Source organism: Suillus discolor (genome assembly GCF_016758755.1).
Source record: "Suillus discolor strain FC423 chromosome Unknown F5147scaffold_32, whole genome shotgun sequence".
Classification (NCBI taxonomy): Eukaryota; Fungi; Basidiomycota; class Agaricomycetes; order Boletales; family Suillaceae; genus Suillus; species Suillus discolor.
Window position 1 is genome coordinate 479,600 of NW_024541279.1, and position 21,532 is coordinate 501,131.

Sequence of the window (21,532 nt, forward strand, 5' to 3'; positions counted from 1 at the left end):
TGGGACGTCTTCTTTATCGACGTCCTTTTACCAAACCAGTCATATCCAGTCGCTGATTGAGCCCCATCCCATCGATGCCCGTCCCAGCACGAGTTCAACCAGGAAAGAACATTTGGGTAGCTGCAGGTGATGGCGATTTAGTTAGGGTTCGGGTACGTAACTCTTCTTCGCTTACGGTACGTGCCAAGCTTATCTCGTTCCTTCAGGAACTTGTTGAACAGCAATGCAGGTGTCATCTTATAGTTCACATGGTCAGGTCTGATCCGGTCCCTCCCAGCCACGTCGCCCAATGCTCCTGATGAATTCACGTATACTCCCATGCACGCTGCGGCCTCATACGGGCAGCTTGAGACCCTAGCGTACCTGTTCTCTCAAGGTCAGTGATAAGATCATTGACCCACAATAAACTTACCTTTCTAGCACAGGAGGGGACGTTAATGTCACCGACGAGGACGGGGATACACCGCTATATGCTGTTGAAAATACCGAGACGGCACAATGGCTATTGGACCACGGATCTACTTTAGACCATCAGAATAATGATGGCGTCTCCGTGCGTGAGCTTAGGAATCATCTTATCACCTTTTTGCTGATATAAAATACACATCAGCCTATTGAACATTTACAAGAGAACTTTCCCGAAATTGCTGCATACCTGCAGTCGCGCCTAAATCCTTCCTCATGTGTGATCCCTGGGGCGGTGTCGCCCTCGCGACCTTCTCAATATCAGCAAGACATCGCAACAGAGTCCCTCACGTCATCGCTTATGCAGTCTGTTCATGATATCATGCAGCGGTCTGAAGCAGACGGCAGAGATCCTGATGAGGAGTTAAGACAAGTCGTTGGCAGAATAGTGTTTGAAGGAGTTGCAGCAGGGTATGACATGACAACGGATAGTAGTGACGCTGCGCATCATTCCGAAGCTAATGGGGTCAAGAGACCTCGAACGGATGGTAGTAATTAATTCTCTACTCGCCACCATGGCACCAATGTGGATCCATGGTAGTGCATACTACGTACATAGCTCCTGGCTGTTTCACTCCTCAAAACGAACAACCCGATCGGATGATCGTCGCAAAACGATTAAACACTGATCATGATCACAGTCGATCAAATCAGCCGTCACTCGAGGGACGTTATCCGTAAAAAGTTACCATCCTTGGAGACAACAGTTACTTGTTTAAGACATGCCTCGTATGTTATGAGAACGGGATTGGAAGTGGTATCTAAAATACCTGGGACTCGGATGTCCGCAGCCGGAGTGAAGGGTGTGTGCCCAGGCTTGGCACAGCCCAGCGCCAACCTGCACCAACTCCGTTAATTCCTTTCGAATTTATCCGATCGAAACTGTTCACGTTCGTGGAGTGAGAACAGATGGGAACGTGAACTGCTACGAAGTTTCCGAGGAAGTTCGTTGATTACGACGACGCAGTGTTCGATGGTGACTAGGGCATTGAAGCTATGCTTGTGTGGTGTCTTTTTGTCTATGAGCATCAGTTTTGGGGTGATTCTGTGCGATTATCTATTGGCACAGCAGAAAACCTGTGTCATGCAGATATGTCCATGGAGATCCCACGGGTATGGGCATGAGCTGGCACGAGTCCTTTGGATAGCAGTTATTTCACCCGACATCAATCGTGACTCGTCTGAGAAGCAAAACATAGGCCTTCTACACGAACACGTTTGCGGGCGTAGAGATTCGGAAAGTCGCGAAATGAGTAGAAGAGTGAGCAAGAATGAAGAGGGTCGCTAGGGCTTGCAAGGGTTTGGAGACCTTAAATTTGTGATTTCAGCGTCCAACGAAAACAAGTTCAGATATAAAAACGCGACACGACGCGTTTATAGACACGCGCTCCTTCAGATTACCTTTTTAGGATACTCACCATTACTTCTCTTCCCCCATGGCAGACCAAGTTGCAAGCTTAGCTTCTTGTTTCAGTTTCGAAGACATTTCACAAGCATCTGCACGCACTGATGGATCCGATAAGACTCCAGTTCTGAAATTAATCAGGGAAAGTCAAACCAAGGGTTATGACTTTGTCTGTCTTCCTTTGACTACCCCAAAATGGAGAGAGCGATGGAGAAATATGTGCATCGTGCCATCAGCAAGTGAAAATGGCGCTGATGAAAATGCAACTGCAGAACAGCAGGCAGAGGCATGGAGGAAAGCACCGTCTTTCCTGCACGAGGAGGTGACCATCTCAACACTTGGTAAGTGAGATCAACAAACCACCAATCGTGCATCCTAAGTGGCAATGCGATAGATGAGGCGGTACCTGTACTTGTGATGGTGTCAGACTGGCTTCAGCTTGACTCAACAGATGACTGGGTTAGGCATGATTCGGAGATCGTGAGTCCATTCTGTGAAAAAAAAATCATGTTTATGGGCGTTGTGGAGCTATCTTCTCGGAGCTTATTTTTCGGCACTAACCCGAATCTGATTTTTCAGGCATTGCGCCAGGAAGTGGCCTACGCGTCATACCTCAATGTTCAGACGGTCATTTTACCTCCACCTAGGCATCGATCACAAGTCGCATCATATGCGCGCGCCGTAAATGAATGTCTCAAAAGTACGACCTTTATGAACTTCTCGATTCGCCTTCCTATCTACGATCCTGCTGTCTTTCAACCGAAAGAATCGACAATTATTCCTCCTTCGATAACGAGCACATCGTCGACCCCATCTGCACCCTCAACACCGAAAATTGTGACACCGCGAGCTTCCACGTCAAAATCCTTGAAGGCTGCACGGGCTCCCGAAGGAGAGATAAATGCAACTTGGGAAATGTGGGACATAATACGCACACTGTGTGACTATAATACACGCTTGACGCTCAGTATGCATTCACTTTACGTCTTGGAAACAGTACTTGACGAGCTGAATTCCAGCGCTCGATCTCACCCCGCCATTACCTTCTAATGCCGGCATCCTCAACAGATGGATGGCTGAACCCGTTCACCACATATTCCTCCCCGCGTCCACGTTTATCGCGAATGTGAAGGGCTACCCTGTTCTTCCCAAGGGTACACAATCCTTTCTACGCAATAGCATGGCGGTGAGTTAATCATGTATTTTTGCTATTGGGCAGATGATGAACCAAGAATCGGCTAGCATCACCCTATCGTCATCATGTCAGGGGTTAGTTCGGGGTTACACACCAAAGGTGGCGAATCAGCATATGCACAATATGTGCGACATGTCGAGAAGACAAGCTCGGCTGTTCAGGCAGCGATGACGGCAGGGACAGTTGAGCACTTCGCTCAGGGTTATCAAGACTACCTCCAGAACCCCTTACAAGTTGATATATACACCTCATTTCCGCATGCTATCGTACTGATGTCTGCCTAGCCGCTGATGGACAACCTCCAGAGCATTACGTATCAGACATTCGAACAGGACCCTGTGAAATACCGCAATTATGAAGAAGTGCGTTTCATCTATTATGAACCGAAGTTGTACAGTGACACGTGAAATCTGTAGGCCGTGTATCACGCGTTGATGGACTGGCCTGATAGTGACCACATGTGCGAATCACATTTAGCATGTATTACAAGGCTTAACCCTTCTTCGCAGTGTGATTTGCGTTGCTGGGGCAGGCCGTGGCCCCCTTGTTGAACGAAGTTTGACGGCCATCAAGAGATCGAGAAGAAGTGCCTTCGTGTACGCAGTTGAGAAGAACCCAAATGCCTTTGTGACGTCTGTTTGGCTCTCATCATATTCACATTGACGTCTGACTGTAAGCAGGCTTCAGGGCCGGAAACAGAATGAATGGGGTAACTCTGTGCAGCTGTTCTTTGGCGACATGCGGCATGTAGAGCTCCCTGAGCAAGTGGACATCCTCATCACTGAATTACTCGGTTCGTTCGGCGATAACGAGCTAAGTCCGGAGTGTCTCGATGGCGCAATGAGGTTTTTGAAACGTATGGATTGTTTACGCTCATCACCCATTTCGCTAACCGTTCTCCAGCTGATGGCATCTCCATCCCATCATCGTACAGCGCCCATCTCGCTCCGCTATCTTCATCGAAGTTATACAATAGCGCGCGAATCAGTAGAGAAATCAAAGGCATGGAAACACCATATGTGGTGATGTTCCAAAATGTCAACATCTTGAGTGGGGATGGCGGAGGAGTATCAGGCCGCTGCGGGTCTATGATTCAACAATGCTGGGAATTCGAGCATCCGCGAAAAGATGCGACCGTCGATGAACGAGGTGAACCTGAATAGCGGACCTTCGGGCCAGACGGACGCTAATTATGCCGAGTGTCTAGGCTTACCCCTGACAAATAGTCACAATGTCCGCTCTGCTAAGCTGTCGTTCCATATTCCTCATGCTGGGGTTATGCACGGGCTTGCCGGTTATTTCGAGGCCGTCCTGTATGGGCATGTTGGTCTTAGCATTCAACCGCATAGTAAAGATCGGGTATCGAAGGACATGCTGAGCTGGTTCCCGTTATTCTTCCCATTCAAAGTAGGTGTTATCATCAACATTCTCTAGTGGCTCTGGCTCTTATTGACATTCATTCGCCTAGGAACCTCTGTACCTACCTAGCAACTCAGAACTGCACGTATCAATCTGGCGACTTACAGATGAGCGGCAGGTATGGTACGAGTGGTACGCCGAGTCGTTTTTGCCCGTGTTCAATTCTTCATCGTCACCTGAACACTCTGAGGATGCGTCAGGGGATGGGTCTTTCTTCGCATGTACCTCGACTCATGTTGCGGTCCCGAGTCCTGTGATCGACGCTGTTGATGTATTTCCATCTTTAGAGCGTTCTGAATTGCGCAAGAGTGGAGAAGAATCACCAAGGTCTACTGCGGGGGTCATTAAAATTGGACAGACGTCGCTACACAATCCTGGAGGACGAAGTAGTTGGATTGGATTATGAGGTAAATTTTACCGTCGTGCATGCATGCACGCAGGATTGTTGAACATGCGATGTTACATAACAAGATTGTCTGTGCCCCAAAAATAACTATTTGTGACGGAAGCATTGACATGTAATTATGCTTCATATGGTCTCAATCATCTAAAGTTAACGTGACGATCGTTGCAGAACAATAGCGCTTTAACTCCACAAAGTCTCGCATAAATGCCTTGTTAGCCTCAACATGTTTCATTGCATGTGAATGCACTTTAGTGTCAGCCAGTTTTTCAGTATCAGTACCAGTTTGCGGCTGACTACTATCAGTTCAAATCGATACTTCGCGGAGATTTAAAAACGATTCGGCCGTGGTATCGGCAGCCTACCAGACTTCAAACTCCGCCAAGCCTTAAGAGTGCCGTGGTAACAGTAACGTTCTATTTCATCTCTCGTTCTCTTATTTTCTCGAATAAAAAAAAATACCCGACCCGCTATTCGCGACGCGTTCGTTCAGCATACCTATATCGACGATGAAGTTCACCACCGTTTTCGTAGCCCTCGTTTCCGCCGTTCCGGTTGTCTTTGGTCTTACCATCAACACACCGTACGTGTTCTCTCTTAGATATCCTTGTACGCGTGAGAGTGCTCATCGTGTGGTGCAGGGCCAATGTTGTTGAATGCCGTGTGTGCTTTGCCGTGAATTAGTATCACGCTCTAACATTGCTTGTCCTCTAGAGCCCATTTTGCTTAGTTGGTCTGATGGACAGGCTCCCTACTACTTGACCCTCGTGCCTGGTATGTCCTCGTTCGATTGATTAGGTGTCATTTTATTAATTCGCATCGCAGGTGGGCAATCAATGGCGGCACCTGTTAGCGATCATCTTTACACTGAAGCTGACTGGCCGTCCTGAGACATTTTTTGACAGATCAAGTCCTTCCCTACACAAACGGGCACATCCTATACGTGGAACGTTGATCTTCAAGCAAACACCATCTTGTGAGTTACTCTCTGGCCCTCTTGGAGACGTCTAGCTGACACTGGAGTCCAGTAACATCGCTCTGAAGGACAGTACCGGTAATACGGCATACTCTGACATCGTCACTATCATGCCTGGCAGCGACACCTCCTGCCTGAACACAGCAGTGGCTGAGGGTGGTTCGGCGAGTGGTAGCGCTGTTGCCAGTGGCACCTCTACTCCGACCGCTGGGTAAGTTGCAATTATTGCGTGGGCTTTAGCGGCTACTAAGTCATCTACTCGCTTAGATCTTCCGCGTCCGCATCTGGTACAAGCTCTTCTGGTGCTAAAACTTCTGCCACTACCACTGCATCTGCTGGTACGACCCAGAAGACCGGCGCTGCCAGTACCCTGTCTGTCTCTTCGGCAATGGGTGTTGCTGGTGTGATGGGTCTCGTTGGTGCTGCTCTCTTCTAAGCATGTTGATAGTACGGACACGATCATGACGCGCGACGGACTGTTTTATTTGATACATATCACCTGTCTTTCCTCGTTTCATATTATTCATACTTTAGTCACTTGTTTTTGTTCCAATGTGCCTTACTTCGTGCTCCTTTGTGCATTATAAAAGAGCATCATTCATTTGTCACTATTAACTCATCCCCTGACCATCACGAAATCACTGAACGCAATGTCTGACATGACCAGATTGAATCATTAGCACTGCGGGTTTGAATAGTAACACGTGACCAGTCGCGTAGACTTTCAAGCGAATTTCTGTTGAGCTTCTTTGCGCACGTCGCTTGCATTTTTTTGCAGCTGCGACTGGTCGGTTCGCTCAGAGGAACGAATTTTTGCAATATCTCTATCTCTCTCACTTCTCATAGCACATTCCCTACTATCATTATTCGAGAAGATGTCTACTGTGGCCGACAACGCTTTCGTCGCTGACGACCCGTTATCTAATGGCCACCAGCTGCACGACGGTGCAAATTCTTTCGAGCCTAGCCAATTAGTGACTGACGGGGAGGTCGTCGAGGCTGCCTTCTATTGTGTGCAAGAGCCTACACTAGGTGCCGAAGATGGTTCCGGAGCCGGAGACAAGACCGACGATAGCTTGGTGACGGCCTCCTCTGACGACACTCTCGCGGCGGAAACGTCTGTCGAGGTTCTCAATGTTGTGTGTGCCACTCTTTGCCGTGTTGTAGCTCTTGTGTGACTGAATTGTATCCAGGGCAAGTTAGTTGATGATATGGGGCCAGAGGCACCTGCCCTGCATGCCAGTGACTTTGATAAGGAGAACACCATCCTTATCCATGACTCCCAGCCTCTCGCCAACGGCCACCACAAGTCTCTTTTTGTAGAAGAGTCCGAGCAGCTTGCAACTCTCACAATCGTCCCACGCGACAAGCCTGCAAGTCTTGCAGAGCTCGTCCAAGAGGACGCGATTGAGATTTCTGGTACAGTTATTTCAGAGATACCCAAGGTGTGCACATGCGCAGACATGTTTTTGACGCGTCCACTCTCTGACAATCAGCTTACAGGACGAATTACCAATCACTGACGGCGCAGGCACGGAAATACCCTTTGTCAACGTTGCCACAATCGTTGTGGAAGCTTCTAAGGCCTCTTTAGATTATGGAGAGCCTCCTATCGCTGCTAGTACTGGACCTGACACGTCCCTATCAGACTTTGTTACAACTTCCATAAACGGCGTCGGGAGCACTACTAATGCAGAGCCTTTCTGTCAGGACGAGACGCCCATTTCCCATCCAAGCACCGAAATAAGCCCAACTGCTGATATGTTAGAAGAGGTTGTTGTCTTCCCTGCTGTTGAAGCAGAGGTGAGTTGTGGTGCTTTCAATGCGACGTTTCTCCCTCATCTTGACGACATTGCAGGAAATATCTACCATGGCCGCAGAACCTGAATCAGTTATCGTAGAAGATGCATGTGACCTGATTGATGCGGAAGCAAGCATAACGCAAGTGGAGGCTCCGTCCGTCGGAGAAGAACCTGCGGTCACCGAGACCGTGGTTATAGCGTCTATCGATTCTGTAGCGGAGGCCGCTCCTGAAGGTGAAATCATATCGGACGAACAAGCATCTGCGTTGGTTGAAACACAATCTTCCACAGCCGAGTCAGGGATCACACCAACGACGCTCCAAGCTGCACCAATTCAACCAATATTGCGTGAGGTCGTCATGGAGGAGAGTCCGGCCTGTGAGCCTGGCTCGGAGCCCGCGGTAATTTTGGAGCCCACCCCGAAAGCTACCGAATCGGAACCGGTTGAAGATACTGCTGCAACTGCGGAGCCCGTAACAGAAGTTGGCGAATCGGATCTCACTGAAGAAACTGTGCCGGTGTCGGAAGCAGTAGCCACTATTGTGCCAGCCGAGATATCAGGTGCGGGTACAGAGGCGGAGGAATTTGCTGCAGAGGTTGATGTATGTATCACAGCGGAAAAGGAGGGTGATAGTGAGTCGCCACAGGGTGCTGTTGATGCTGAGGACGAGCCAGCTGCTCCCACCGAACCGGAAGTGGAAGTGTTTGTTCCCGAGGTCATTTCGGCTCCAGCTGAGGCTGCGACAGGGCCAAATGTCCCGTCAGCTGAATCAGAGGAAGCTGCCATCGCCCCAACTACGGCGTCCGAGGTTCCTGTCGAAGCTGCCGAAGCAGAGTCTGTTGATACACACAACTCCATCACTGTCGACTCAGAACCAGTCACAATCCCTGGCCCCGAACCCATTGCTACCGCTGAGACGGATCCTGTAGCAGCAGCAGCAGGACGTGAACCTACCGCTGTCGAGTCGGAAGCGCCTGCAGCAATTGGTGCAGAGCTCACAGAACCTGCAGTCGAGTCTATTGTAGTGGAGACTGTTCAGATCGACGTCGAGCCACCCAGTTCCAACGTGTCATTCATCGAGGATCCTGAGGTGGACTTCACGTATACTGACGACACGCAGACGATACTAGCTGAGGAGACTCCCGTGTTTGAGGAGCCAGTTTCGAACGTCACTGATGTTGAGTCCGAGGTGCAGGTAGAAGATTCCTCTGTTGAGGAGATTGTGGAGGTCATTCCAATCGATGTTGTTACTCCTATAGGAGAGCCTGCATCAGTCGAGGAAATTCCAGCGGAGGAAGTTGTAGCGATTGAAGAGGTTGTAGGAGCCGAGGAATTCCCGGTCGAAGAGCCCGCAGCGGTTGAAGAGACTGTACTGGTTGAGGACACCACCGCGGTTGAAGAAACTCTACCTGCTGAAGAGGTCGTCCCCGTCGATGTCGCTATAGGAGAGCCCGCAGTGGCTGAAGAGACTCTACTGGTTGAGGACATCACCGTGGTTGAAGAAACTGTACCTGCTGAAGAGGTCGTCCCAGTCAACGTTGCTACTGAAGAGCCCGCAGCAGTTGAAGAGAATCTACTGGTGGAGGAGCCCACTGCAGTTCAAGAAGCTATACCTGGTGAGGAGGTCGTCCCAGTCGACGTTGCTACTGGAGAGCTTGCAGTAGTTGAAGAAACTCTACTGGTGGAGGAAACCACCGCAGTTCAAGAAGCTATACCCGGTGAGGAGGTCGTCCCAGTCGACGTTGCTACAGGAGAGCCCGCAGTGATTGAAGATACTGTACTGATTGAGGATACCATCGCAGTTCAAGAAACTATACCTGCTGAGGGGGTCGTCTCAGTCGACGTTGCTACAGGAGATCATGCAGCGGTTGAAGAGACTGCAGTGATTGAGGAAACCACCGCAGTTGAAGAAGCTATACCTGCTGAAGAGGTCGCCCCAGTCGATGTTGCTACTGGAGAGCCCGCACCAGTCGGGGAGGTTCCCCCGGTCGAAGTTGTAGCAGTCGAAGAATATGCACCAATCGAAGAGATCACTCTAGTTGAGGATATCACCCCTGTTGAATCAGCTGCTCCAATCGAATCATCCTCGCCAGTCGAAGAGCCTGTTGTTGACGAAGCTGAGCCTACCGTCGAAGAGCTCGCCGCTCCTATTGACGATGATCCATTGTTGGAAGAGACCATGCCTTCTGTCTATGCAGCCGACGTCGAAGCGCCTCTTCCCACCGTTGAGGTTTCCTTACTTGGAGAACCTGCCGCATCCTTTGAGGAGCCTCTTGTTGCACCCGAAGAAGCATTCGCTAAAACACCCGCTCCAGCAGTTGAAGAGACTTCGCCCGCAGGAGATGCTTCAACTGTTGAAGAAACATCTGCTCCCCTTGTCGAGGTGCCAGTCGAAGAAGATAACCCTGCTATCGAGGAGCATTCTGCGCTCGCAGCAGTGGATGTGCCTGAATTAGGAATAGTAGAAGAGCATACGTCTGTCGCGGTCGAGGACATTTCGGGGCGCAAACACGAGCCTGTAGCAATCGAGGAAACTCCCGCAGATGCAGTGGAACCTGTCTCTGTTGATGATAGAATTCCTCCCACTATAAACGAGACACCCCTCCCTGCAGAAGTGCCCTCGGATACTGACGGGCCTGCTCTTGAGGTAACTTCAGCCACGGAAGAAAATTTCGTCCCGGAAGAAGAGTCCGTTACTACCATTGTGTCAGACGAAACGATCTCTGAAGTGGCAGTTGTCGCATCGGTCGAAGAGGATGTCCTTGCGGTCCAGGAACCTCTCGAGTCCCTGGACGTAGAAGTGCCCGAACCAGGCATGCATGAGGAAGCCGCAGCGCCAACGAGAGACCATGAGTCAGTTGCAGTCGAGGATACGCCGGTGTCCGATGATCAGCCTGTCACCGTCGAGGACACCCCCGCAAGCGAAGGGAGATCTGTCTCTGTCAACGATCAATTCCCTCCCACGAACGAGATTCTACCCATTGCAGAAGTGTCCTCGGCTGCTGACGAGCCAACACTTGATGACAGTCCATCCACCGAAGAACCTTTCACGCCTGAAGACCAGCTTACCACCGCCTCTACTGTGGAGGTACAGCCAACAGCAGGAGAAGTCGCTGTTGCGCCCGAAGAAATTACCTCGAAAGCGGAGGAGTCCATTCCGGCTTTTGAAGTGGCCCCCACCACTCCCGCGGACCCAGTGCTTGACGATTCCTCATCTCCTGAGGAAATTACAATTGTCGCCGAGGAGTCGACTGTCGGGTCTGACGCTTCCGTAACTGAACTACCCGTGGCTGTTGATGAACCCGCTCCCGCTGTAAGTGAAGTATTGGTCGTCGTCGAAGTTGTTCTCGAAGAGGTCCACGCTACCCCGGAACGCACCGAAGACGCCTCATGTAGTGAAGAGACTAAGGACGAACTTGAGAATTCGCCACATGCAGAGGCACCTGTATGTTTGCCTGGGCAACCCTTCGTAGAGGAGTCTCTCCCTACAGCTCCCATCGTTGACGAGTTTGCGCTCGAACCCGCAGAGGAGCCTGAGATCTTAGAGGAGCTGCATGTGGTTACCTCCCAAGTTCTTGTCAATGGAGGGCATTTTGAAGTCGATAAGGACTCGGAGCCTCCGATTGCACATGTAGAGACTTCTAGCGAGATTGAAGAGACCGAAGCAGTCGAGCAACCCGAAACTACCGCAGTCAAAGAGGTCACTGAACAGCAAGAGGTGAGCACGATCCTTTGTCACTATCCGCGTTTTCTCAGACATGTTTTAGATTGTAACATCCTCAGCTCTTAGCGTTGCTAGCGATATTGAACGTCCCAAGTCACCATGGAGCCCTTCTTACAGCGTCATGACTCAAGGACCAGGCGTTGCCGTCGAGGAGCGTGTGGACGCCTATGAAGACGATGATGACGTTGCCCCTGCCCAGTCACAAACACCCGAGATCATTATTGATGAAGTAGCCGCAGTTGTTCCAGAGATTGCAGCTGATATGGAAGCGTCTGGACAATCCCAAATTGAGGTTTTACATTTGGCAGAGGAACAGGTATAATTTGACCCCTATTGCCTGTCTGCCTTTGACTTAACTCGAGGATAGGTTGCGCTCGGTGAACCGGAAGAGCCTCACCCCAAATCACCTTGGACGCCTTCTTACTCAGTGACTGTGCAAGGCAACATGGCTCACACTAATGAGGGACTTGATGACTTGGAGCAACTTCCCCCAAGTGCTACCCAGTTTGTTGCAGCGGAGGCATTTGAAGAGCAACCTGTTCCTTTTACAGAAACACTCATTTCTGGCGAAGTAATCAGTTCTACCACATTCGTTGCAGACATGCATGCTACGCTTTCGGCAACGCTAGATGAGTCAGATATTCCTCAGGATGTCGCTTCGGAGCATGGTGTCATCGCTCAAGCAGAACCTTCGGTACAGACTGCACTCGAGCCACCTACTGTGGAAGAAGTGCCTGAGGAGGAAATTGAACAGGGATCGTTCATCGTCGACGACGAGAGTACGGTAGGTTACTACTTATTTATGCTAAGATTAGCCACGCTAAGTGTTTTCGACAGCAATTGGGTACTACCGACCCTGACGGAGAGCATAGTAGTTCTCCCTGGACGCCGTCCTACTCAGTTACTGGGCTTGAACCAGCATCTGCACTTGAGGATCAAGCGGTTGCTAAGGATGACGAATTTGTTGACCATGGTTCATTTATTATTGAGACCCAACTACCCGTAAGATTGTATTGGTATCGAGCTTTGCATTTGCTAAAAAATTCGCAGGTTGGTGTAGAGGATGTTCCTGAGGTCAAATCAGACTCAGGGCTTCTGACACCCGTCGATGACCCTGTTGGAGAAAGACCAAAGTCACCGTGGACCCCTTCGTATTCTGTCACCAAGCAGGGGCCAAATGATGCTGTTGAAGAAGTGGAGAAGCTTAACGAAATAGAATATCTAACTGGTCCACTCTCTAGCATTCCTGCACTTGCGGCTGACGAAGAGCCCATTCCGCCTGTCCTTATCACCGAGACACGAGCGTCTGTAGATGAGCCTGTCGTGGCAGAGACTCCCTCGCGCCCAGAAGGTGACGTGATTGTTTCAGAGGTCTCCGAGACATATGAGGCCAGTGGAACTCCATTCGCCCGAGAGACCCCTCAAACATTCCCTGTTCTCGAAGAGCCACAGAAATTCGCCAACAAGAAGTCAGTCCATGTTTCCCCCACTTCCTTCCTTACTCCTGACTTCGTGCATTCAGGCCAAGCTTGTCTGCTGTCGACGAGCTTAATGCCACTGAGGTCACTGAATCCAGCACCCTCCGCATCGATATTCCCACCAACAACGGAGCTAACCGCAACAGACTGGAGTCCACGACCTCTTCTCGTTTCTTCCCTGGTGGATGGTTCTCCTCTTCACCCAAGGTTCCTGAAGAGGGTCGCACATCGCTCGACGTTGCAGCTGGAGAATTCATCCATAAGTCCCCAGTCGAAAATACTCCAACCACTGCTCCAACCAGTGCCCTTCCCTCCGCTGTCGAGGAAGACAAGGAAAATAAGTCTCGTTGGTGCACAATCATGTGAAAGGCAGAGTCCGCCACCTTATGCATCTGAATTCTTGAAACTTATCATCGTTTTTATCACTTTCGTTCTCGTTCTCTACTTTACCTTCTACTATGCATGACCCTTAACGACAAACGACAACTGCATATTCATATTTACTTTCAAGCGGATTCTGATATTGATCTCTTGTATTTCGGCTAATCTTCACCCTTGTCAATGCGTTGTTTGCACTTGAAACCTCTTGGATTAGCGAATGTCTATCTAAACGTAACCGACCTTAGCTCAGTTGGAAGAGCGCGAGACTGTAATGGGATAAATTCATCTTGAGGTCGCCTGTTCGAGCCAGGCAGGTCGGATTCTTTTTGACTGAGCTCCATTTTAAATTAGGTGATATTGTTGTTACATAAAATAACATGGTGCGTTCAGCGTTAGGTCAAGGAAACGTGATGGTTGTACAGAATTGGAACCGGTATTACTGACATGTATGTATCTTTTTGTTATGCTACGACCGTTTGTGCCACCTTGCTATGGCACTCGTCTATGGGGGAGTGGTTCGTTTATCTACTGCATCATGATTAAATATTAAATCAATGGGACTGTTCCTTCGATTTATGGTACCTCAACAGAAAGGGCGGTGGTCCTGGGCTGAAAATTCCCCCACTTGCAGTATAATGTACTGCATTGTTATCATGACAGCTGAATACCTAATGCTACCTACTCGGAGGGTCAGTGGTTATAACACACTCAGGCCATCACTCAGAAATATTGAACAGTCGCCGGCTCAGTGTCTAGCCCGTCATGCTGTGCCGCATACTCTAAATTTTTATTGCTCTGTTTTGTTAAATTTCAGACTCGCACTATATGACCACCACCTGTACTTTTCATGGATTGATTAGTACCAATACAACAATAAAACCTACTGGAAATACGATAACTACATTGCTACCTGACGGTGACTTAGCGGTAGCACTGGCAGTCAAGCTTCACTTTTGGAACAAATACAGCAAGGACAGCCTGCCTTAATGCATTCTCGCACTATGACATCAGCAAAACATCAAGTCTCTTATTTCGTCTTAAACATGACTTTTTTGACTTATTGCATCAAATAAGGAGAATCAAGTCAAAATTCTGTTACTTTAAATAAGGAGAAATAAGTAGGTCCTCGTCCTTAGGACAAGGAGGTTCAGGTGAGCAAAAAGCAGTTAAAAGTCACTATTAGCAGGTGTAAAACAAATCAATAAATGGTTCAAGGGACGAGTCTAAGGAAACTAAGCAGTGTGGAATAAGGGACTAAAATGCTAAATAAGCGCTGCTAAGCGGGCAGAAAAGTGCGTAAAAATGTTTGAGGGAGGGTATAGTACTGTGCAGTTGAAGCTGCTGCTGGTGCGAAGCTAAGCGGGCTGAAAAATGTTCGAGGGAGGGTATAGTAGTGCTGCGCAGTTGAAGCTACTGCCAATGTGAAGATAAGCGGGCAGAAAAATGTTTGAGGGAGGGTATAGTGCTGCGCAGTTGAAGCTGCTGCCAGTGCAAAGACAACAGATTTGCAGTAGAGTGTGGATGGTAGATATCAAGGGGGGCACAAAATGACAAAATGATAATAAATCCTGCAGTAACAGATCAGTGATACAGCTGCACAGAAAGAAAAAAGAAATACAGATTCGAATGTGAGAGCGTGGGTTGACGGAAGGTGGAGCAACACCTGGCACAGAAAACTCAGTTGATGTGCTGCTGCGACTTGTGCACTTCATAAAAGGTGTTGCTTGAACAATGATCTCCTTGACTCGCTTCTCCGGCAGCTCCAACATTGTTTCCATGTAGGCCTTCGTGTCCATCTCCCAGTTAGCAGCAGAAAAAGCAGTTCCAGTATGACTCACCCTGTTTGTCGACTCATTGAACGTGAGTTCGATCCTGTGGGTTTTCTTGTTGGAGTCAGAGAGGTCACATGTAACCAAATAATTGTTAGACACCAAGGAAAGTGCACGCTCGACCTGAGAACAAAGTCAGAAACGGATCAGAACAAAAAACCTGACTCATGGCTGCAGCCGTCAATGCAAGTGCAGTCTCGACACCAATTATTCCACAGTCCAGGGTGTCAACCTTCTCGTGCCCTACAATTGCATTTAAATGCATAGCAAAGGTGCACCAGAAAAACTCCAATAAAATTGCTCCAGGATTGTCTTCACTCTCGGGGTTCTTGTAGACGAAGCGTGAATCCTTGAGTTGATCATCGGCAAAAGATTTGCGTGCAGCTTGCATTTCATACTCTGGATCTGAGGCAAAAAAGGCCATCAAAACGGTGATTGCTGTTGAGCCAAATGAGGCCTTCCACTTGTGAATTTTCTGTATAGCCTGGTAGGACCGGCAAGTTAAGTACCGCATCTCAAAGTCAAAGGAAGCTCACCAGTTCATAACCGGAACTACCAACTTCAAAATCACACTTACCCCGGTCCTTACCACCAATACAGCTACATATTTCGTAAAGCGCATTGCAAAGATTCTCCTCTGGGATGGTCCAGCCATAGCTAGAATTTCCGACCCAGTACATGAGCACAGGAAGGAATGTCGCTCTCCAGCTCTTGACCATGCCATCAGGTATATGAGCGTTCCTAGGCTTTGCCTTTCTCAAGTTGATGGACGCTGCCTTGCTAGTAGCTTGCTCCATCTTGATGCACTTTGAAACTGTTTGTTTGTCGGAGACATCTACGAACATCTGTATATCATGTGGTGGGATGTCACTTAGTATCTCACCTGTTAGAACATAGCACTTACAGATGTCGTAGAGCGAACAGCAACCTCCATCTCCACATCACTATCTTGGATTTGGTCCTCACCATCATCACCATTTGCAGCAGTGTCGGGGTCATCAAGCATTTTGAGCACCTCTTCATCCGTAAATCTGTCAAGGTCACCTGTTTCCTCGACTTCCTCATCCTTGATAGCTGAAAACGTACATTTTCTACCCTTTTGCATGCTCTTGGGTTTCTGATGTATATGTACAACAGCCTGACTCAGACTAACATCAGTGTGCATCCCAAAGGTCAGTTGGTCACTCACTTTTCCGCCCCCTCCTCTACAAGGTTCATACTCCTCAGGACCAGGCTCAGGTACATCATCTGACTCAATGTCAATGTCATCTGGGACTAAAAAATCAAAATTAGAACATGTCTTGACAACAAGTGAGTCACATACCAGTGGTGCTGATGTTAGGTGGTGCTGACGGTTTGCTCAGTTTGGCCTGGGACTTCTTTGCAGATTTGGCAACTTTGTCAGCCCAATTCTCAACAGCACCTTCAGTGCCCAGTCGCTTGGAACTTTGGCTGATCGATTGATCGAGCATATCGAAATAATACAGGGTAAGTTCTGATAGAAGCAACATCGTGGTTCAACAATAATGACTTACAGTGATTTGGTGACAGTGCTTCCAGCATGTGTCTCGCTCCCATAAATGCCAGAATTTGAGACTTTCCGGCTCGCTACGATGCTCTCTCTAAATGTGAGTCGTAACGGGGCATGCCTCTTCTGCTCTGTATTCTGAATAGCTGCCAACTTCGTTTGTCCAGCTGTACAAATGTCCGCGTCAAGTAAGTACATCTCTCACACTACATAACATACTGTACTTACTTGGTTGCGCGTCTACTGGATCAGTCTGAGGTTCTGTACTTTTTTTTCCAGGAACTTGAGGCCTCGGTCATGGTCTAACGAGTTTTGGCAGGCCTATAAGCTGAGCTTGTTGCTCAATGGCCATTACATCTTCCTGGATGGCAGTCTTGGTGCGCGCTTGTTCTGCTGCAGCACTCTTGGCCGCTTTTTCATCTTGTTTTTTTTTCTCAGCAGCGATGTCCTCCTTTGGGCACTGCTGCCGGTTTGCGATGCGGACAATATCTCCAGGGTGTTTGTTCACATTGCTGGGATGGGTTGCAGGGCGCGGCATAGCTGAAAGAATTGAATGAATGACGAGTAAAGAGTGTTTCAGTTGGTAGTGAAGGAAAAATAAGAAAGGTGGCGACCAGTACGTCTTGTTGATTTTTGGGCTTTATTACCTCAGTTTGACCCCCAAACCGATTCACACAGTCGGCGGTTCCGCATTCATGTCTTTATGAAGGTGATTTTTGCATTACTTTGAACTCAATATTTCAGCTAATTCAAACCAGTCAGCATGGCACCATCCTGCACATGTTCACCAGTTCCTCACTCCTATAAATCAGTTCTGCTCTCATGTCCATTTGCTGGATGCAGTCGCATGTTCAAGAACAAGTCTGGCTTGACGAAGCACACCTGCACACAACATTCAAGAGCAACTTGCAACCGCCAAAAATTTCACCAACCAGCACCTAGAGTTCGTTCCCCTAGTTCTGAAGCAAGGTCTGACTATGACCATCTGGACTTTGGTGGGCCCAATCTTGATGCCAAATTTGAGCATCAAGAAGGCTTTGTGCCTAAGGACAGAAGTTGGGTAGAACTGGGACCGCTTTTTTGAGTATTCCATCCCAGTCTCACCGGTAAGCTCTATTGTTGCTGTTGTCACTGGCAGAGATATTTGAAACTAATTCCTTCATACAGGACTAAAATGTGATGCTGAGGGTAATCTTATTGATCAGAATGCACCTCCACCACCCCAAACTGACACTTCGCCGGACAATTGGACTCCATATGAAAGCCATATTGCATTTGAAATGGCCGAATTTCTTTTCTCGTGGAATCAAACATCTGCAAAGCAAATTGACACTCTTCTTGACTTATGGACAGCATCATTGATCAAGCATAATGACGCTCCACCATTCACAGGTCATCATGACTTATACAACACTATCGATGCAACACCACTTGGCGATATTCCATGGGAGACATTCACCATGTCCTACAATGGTGCCAAATCACTGCATGACATACCACCATGGATGGATGCGACTTATGATGTTTGGTTTCGGGACCCTCGCCTCCTTTTGCATGACATGCTTGGGAACCCCGATTTCGATGGGCAAATGGAATATGTCCCACATCGGGACTACAGCACAGAAGATACCCGATGCTTCAAGAACTTTTTTTCCAGCGACTGGGCATGGGACCAAGCAGTATGTATTGATATGTCAAGCTATTCTTGATGTAGAACTAACAAAGTACTATGGTGTTTATGTAGGATATTATTGCTCAAAATGAAGCAAATCACGGATCAACTTTCGTGCTGCTGATCATCAGTAGCGACAAGATGACAGTTTCGGTAGCCACAGGACATACCAAATATCACCTGCTCTATATGTCCATAGGCAACATATCCAATAGTACACGACATGCACATCGTAATGGTGTAGTTTTGGTGGGTTTCCTCACCATCCCAAAAAGTAAGCTGTTTCCTGATGTCGTGCCTCTGTCCTTACTTACTTTTTATATAGCTATGAAGGAACATGCCGGTGATACAGCTTACCGCAACTTTCGACGACAGATGTTTCATAGCTCCCTTGTCAAAATCTTTGAGGCCATCAAACCTTACATGGACACCCCCAATGTCGCTCACTTCCCTGATGGACATTTTTGCAGGGTTATATATGGACTGGGTCCCTACATTGCTGACTATCCAGAGCAGGCACTGCTGTCTGGGGTAGTCCAGGGATGGTGTCCAAAGTGTGTACTTTGATGTTAACTGACTCGACTACATACATGCTGACTATTTTAGGTGCCTTGCTGACCGGAGAGACTTAGACGGTGACGAACCATGCTTGTGCCGGTGCGAGAAACACAGGGAGCTTCTCGTCGAAGAGCTCGAGTATGGAAAGCTATGGGAGGAATATGGTATTGTCGGTGATGTTGTGGTGAGTGTAGTTTCGACAATTCCCATGTTAATACACTCTTACTTTTGATTTTTTTAGCCCTTTACGAATGACTACCCTCAAGCTGACATTCATGAACTGATTTCACCAGACATTCTCCACCAAATTATTGAAGGCGCTTTTAAAGATCATCTGGTGGATTGGGTTGAGTCTTACCTCAAGATCACACATGGTGCATCCCATGCTGCACAGATCATGGATGACATTGACAATAGGTAAGAGACACACAGCTTTGCATGATTATCACTAACAACATATACTCAGAATTGCAGCTGTTTCTTCATTTGCAGGTTTACGACGATTTCCGGAAGGACATGGATTTAAACAATGGACCGGCGATGATTCAAAGGCACTGATGAAGGTGCATTACCATGTTTCTCAAGAGTTGTCAACAATCCTCACAAGAGGTTTGAATCTCTCATGTGCTCATGGCACGACGGGAGAGATGTCAAGAACCCTTGCAAGAGGATCGAAGTTTTCGAACCCCTCATCTGTCGTCACAGGACTTGAGCTGATCTGCTAGTAATCAGGTCTACCTTCCTGCTATCAGGGGTCATGTCCCTGATGATGTAGTACGCACCTTCAGTGCTTTCCTGGACTTTTGCTACATTGTTCGACGCAACACACTTACTGAGGACGACCTCTTACAACTTCAGGACGCACTTGATTGGTTCCACAGATACCGAGAAATCTTCAAGACAACTGGTGTCACCCTGTCTTTCTCCCTGCCGCGCCAGCACTCATTAAACCACTATTTACTTCTTATCCGGCAATTTGGGGCCCCCAATGGGATTTGTTCTTCAATCATGGAGTCAAAGCATATCAAGGCTGTCAAGGAGCCTTGGTGCCGCTCAAGCCGGTTCAAAGCGCTTGGGCAGATGTTGCTCACAAATCAATGACTGGATAAACTGGCAGCTGCTCGTGTGGATTTCCAGGCATGCGGAATGTTGAAGGGCTCATGTCTGTCTGAAGCTTTGCATAAGCTTCGAAAGTGTAGTTAATTCCAATTTCATTTATTATGGTAATAATCTCACAATGTACAGGTCACTACAAGTCTGACTCTGACGAAGAAGATGACAACTTTGCCAATAATGGAGCCACTCTTGCAGACCAGCCTGGGTTTCTGAATGTCAATGAACCTGCGCATAGGCCTATTGAGGGTGAAGTCAGTGAAACATTTGATGGACCTGCAGTAGAGGCATATGTTGACCTTGCAGCAACACCTTGTAAGTTTGTCTGCGCTCTTTGTACGCCTTATTGATACTACCTGTCTCAGGCTGTCAATGTGATGTTGGTACACTTGGCGACGAACTTGAGCTCCCCAATTTTCAGCAACTGATCCAGGAATTTATTCATGATCAAGCTCATGCTGCCGACCCCAACCCTCCTGTATTTGACTCTGCATCAGCACCATTATTCTTGGGGAAAGTCTTGATTTTCAATTCCGCAACTGCCTCATTCTATGCACCTAGTGATCTTAGCAGCACTGGAGGTATGCGACGTGAGCATATCCATGCGGTGTCCTCTTGGCGTGGAGGTGCACCTCGACATGATTGTGTCTTTGTCAACATGAATACAGATACAGATATTATGAATGGTCTTGCGGTTGCACAAGTGCTTTGTTTTTTTTCTTTCAGCAATCGCACATCTTTTTTTCAATGTGCTGTCGTTCGGTGGTTCTCGCATGTCCTCGGCGCACGTGATCTGGATACTGGAATGTATGTTGTTGCTCCCACAACACTTGAGGACAACACACCAGATATTTCCATCATTCATATTGATTGCATTTTCCGTGCAGTGCATCTTATTCCAGTATATGGCTCAAACATTTTACCTTGCGCGATTACTTCACACGATTCTTATGATGTCTTTTACTCTTACTTTGTCAGCAAGTATGCTGATCACCACACATTCGAGATTGCATAATCGACTTTATTTTACCTTTTCTGCACATTCTCTACTAAAGCTACCTATGACACCTCCCTGCAAGCTCTTCCCTGAGCCCCTTCAGTGACAAATTCCGTATTATACGGGCCAGCGGATTATGGGTTCATGTTGTGTATATTCTCGATGATGACGGATGGGCCAGGACACATATTATTTCCGATGGAGACGGGTGGGCCCATGTATGCCAATGATATATATATCCTTGATGTTGACAGATGGGCCGGGGGAATATGATCATTCATGGAGATGGGTGGGCCCATCTGGGTAATATGTAGAGTAGGATATTATAGACAGCTGGGCTGAAGAGAGATGTAAGGCAAATATTGTTATATAGACAGGTGGGCCGACGGGGGTGTATTACATATATGGGTGGGCCGAGGTAGGGGAATATTACATAGATGGGTGGGCTGACGTGGGGTGTATTACATATATAGGTGGGCCGACGTGGAAAGTATTACATATACGGGTGGGCTGACAAAAGGGATATCAAATAGACGGGTGGGCCGAGGGTGTGATAAAATATTTATTACATAGACAGGTGGGCCAG

General features: G+C 48.1%; 7 protein-coding genes and 1 non-coding gene across 8 annotated transcripts; 6 read left to right on the forward strand and 2 right to left on the reverse strand.

Moving 5' to 3' along the window:
• Positions 1-74: 74 nt before the first annotated feature.
• F5147DRAFT_774521 (ankyrin repeat-containing domain protein) lies at positions 75-964 on the forward strand (the record flags this gene model as incomplete). The annotated part of the gene is made up of 4 exons (XM_041441614.1): positions 75-176; positions 244-376; positions 426-553; positions 611-964. The coding sequence occupies 4 exons, from the start codon at positions 75-77 to the stop codon at positions 962-964; spliced, it is 717 nt and encodes a 238-aa protein (XP_041292184.1).
• A 900-nt stretch (positions 965-1,864) lies between these two features.
• Positions 1,865-5,309, forward strand: F5147DRAFT_698615 (PRMT5-domain-containing protein). Its single transcript, XM_041437567.1, has 14 exons — positions 1,865-2,211; positions 2,265-2,350; positions 2,450-2,837; positions 2,890-3,056; positions 3,113-3,298; positions 3,350-3,427; positions 3,482-3,525; positions 3,575-3,697; positions 3,746-3,921; positions 3,969-4,214; positions 4,273-4,472; positions 4,534-4,898; positions 5,067-5,143; positions 5,194-5,309. The coding sequence occupies exons 1-12, from the start codon at positions 1,902-1,904 to the stop codon at positions 4,888-4,890; spliced, it is 2,361 nt and encodes a 786-aa protein (XP_041292185.1). The 5' UTR covers positions 1,865-1,901; the 3' UTR covers positions 4,891-4,898; positions 5,067-5,143; positions 5,194-5,309.
• On the forward strand, positions 5,310-6,551 carry F5147DRAFT_698617 (uncharacterized protein). Its single transcript, XM_041437568.1, has 7 exons — positions 5,310-5,470; positions 5,529-5,548; positions 5,602-5,661; positions 5,713-5,735; positions 5,793-5,863; positions 5,916-6,074; positions 6,131-6,551. The coding sequence occupies exons 1-7, from the start codon at positions 5,397-5,399 to the stop codon at positions 6,297-6,299; spliced, it is 576 nt and encodes a 191-aa protein (XP_041292186.1). The 5' UTR covers positions 5,310-5,396; the 3' UTR covers positions 6,300-6,551.
• A 68-nt stretch (positions 6,552-6,619) lies between these two features.
• On the forward strand, positions 6,620-11,866 carry F5147DRAFT_214467 (uncharacterized protein). Its single transcript, XM_041428636.1, has 7 exons — positions 6,620-7,002; positions 7,057-7,308; positions 7,367-7,666; positions 7,722-7,899; positions 7,957-9,384; positions 9,469-11,384; positions 11,434-11,866. The coding sequence occupies exons 1-7, from the start codon at positions 6,739-6,741 to the stop codon at positions 11,710-11,712; spliced, it is 4,617 nt and encodes a 1,538-aa protein (XP_041292187.1). The 5' UTR covers positions 6,620-6,738; the 3' UTR covers positions 11,713-11,866.
• Positions 11,867-12,888: 1,022 nt separating this feature from the next.
• On the reverse strand, positions 12,889-13,230 carry F5147DRAFT_578053 (uncharacterized protein; the record flags this gene model as incomplete). The annotated part of the gene is made up of 1 exon (XM_041431425.1): positions 12,889-13,230. One exon carries the CDS (start codon positions 13,228-13,230, stop codon positions 12,889-12,891), a length of 342 nt encoding a protein of 113 aa, XP_041292188.1.
• A 254-nt stretch (positions 13,231-13,484) lies between these two features.
• On the forward strand, positions 13,485-13,569 carry F5147DRAFT_t87. Its single transcript has one exon. It is a non-coding gene; the product is annotated as a tRNA-Tyr (tRNA).
• A 1,663-nt stretch (positions 13,570-15,232) lies between these two features.
• Positions 15,233-15,562, reverse strand: F5147DRAFT_545376 (uncharacterized protein; the record flags this gene model as incomplete). The annotated part of the gene is made up of 1 exon (XM_041430316.1): positions 15,233-15,562. A coding segment is annotated over one exon (330 nt), but the record flags the coding sequence as incomplete, so codon positions are not given.
• A 1,891-nt stretch (positions 15,563-17,453) lies between these two features.
• On the forward strand, positions 17,454-20,964 carry F5147DRAFT_746079 (uncharacterized protein; the record flags this gene model as incomplete). Its single annotated transcript, XM_041439814.1, has 10 exons — positions 17,454-17,601; positions 17,774-18,285; positions 18,351-18,552; positions 18,604-18,832; positions 18,885-19,020; positions 19,078-19,253; positions 19,303-19,399; positions 19,569-19,918; positions 20,188-20,264; positions 20,315-20,964. 10 exons carry the CDS (start codon positions 17,454-17,456, stop codon positions 20,962-20,964), a joined length of 2,577 nt encoding a protein of 858 aa, XP_041292190.1.
• Between the last annotated feature and the right edge of the window lie 568 nt (positions 20,965-21,532).

What these genes read in the sequence shown, in the direction of transcription:
- F5147DRAFT_698615 (XM_041437567.1), top strand. Translation starts at nt 1,902, where the DNA reads ATGGCAGACCAAGTTGCAAGCTTAGCTTCTTGTTTCAGTTTCGAAGAC. An exon ending in TAATACACGCTTGACGCTCA is followed by an intron (nt 2,838 to 2,889) that starts GTATGCATTCAC and finishes GCTGAATTCCAG; the next exon opens with CGCTCGATCTCACCCCGCCA. An exon ending in TTCTACGCAATAGCATGGCG is followed by an intron (nt 3,057 to 3,112) that starts GTGAGTTAATCA and finishes AGAATCGGCTAG; the next exon opens with CATCACCCTATCGTCATCAT.
- F5147DRAFT_698617 (XM_041437568.1), top strand. Translation starts at nt 5,397, where the DNA reads ATGAAGTTCACCACCGTTTTCGTAGCCCTCGTTTCCGCCGTTCCGGTT. An exon ending in GGCAATCAATGGCGGCACCT is followed by an intron (nt 5,736 to 5,792) that starts GTTAGCGATCAT and finishes ATTTTTTGACAG; the next exon opens with ATCAAGTCCTTCCCTACACA. An exon ending in CTTCAAGCAAACACCATCTT is followed by an intron (nt 5,864 to 5,915) that starts GTGAGTTACTCT and finishes ACTGGAGTCCAG; the next exon opens with TAACATCGCTCTGAAGGACA.
- F5147DRAFT_214467 (XM_041428636.1), top strand. Translation starts at nt 6,739, where the DNA reads ATGTCTACTGTGGCCGACAACGCTTTCGTCGCTGACGACCCGTTATCT. An exon ending in TTATTTCAGAGATACCCAAG is followed by an intron (nt 7,309 to 7,366) that starts GTGTGCACATGC and finishes ATCAGCTTACAG; the next exon opens with GACGAATTACCAATCACTGA. An exon ending in AGGTCACTGAACAGCAAGAG is followed by an intron (nt 11,385 to 11,433) that starts GTGAGCACGATC and finishes GACATGTTTTAG; the next exon opens with ATTGTAACATCCTCAGCTCT.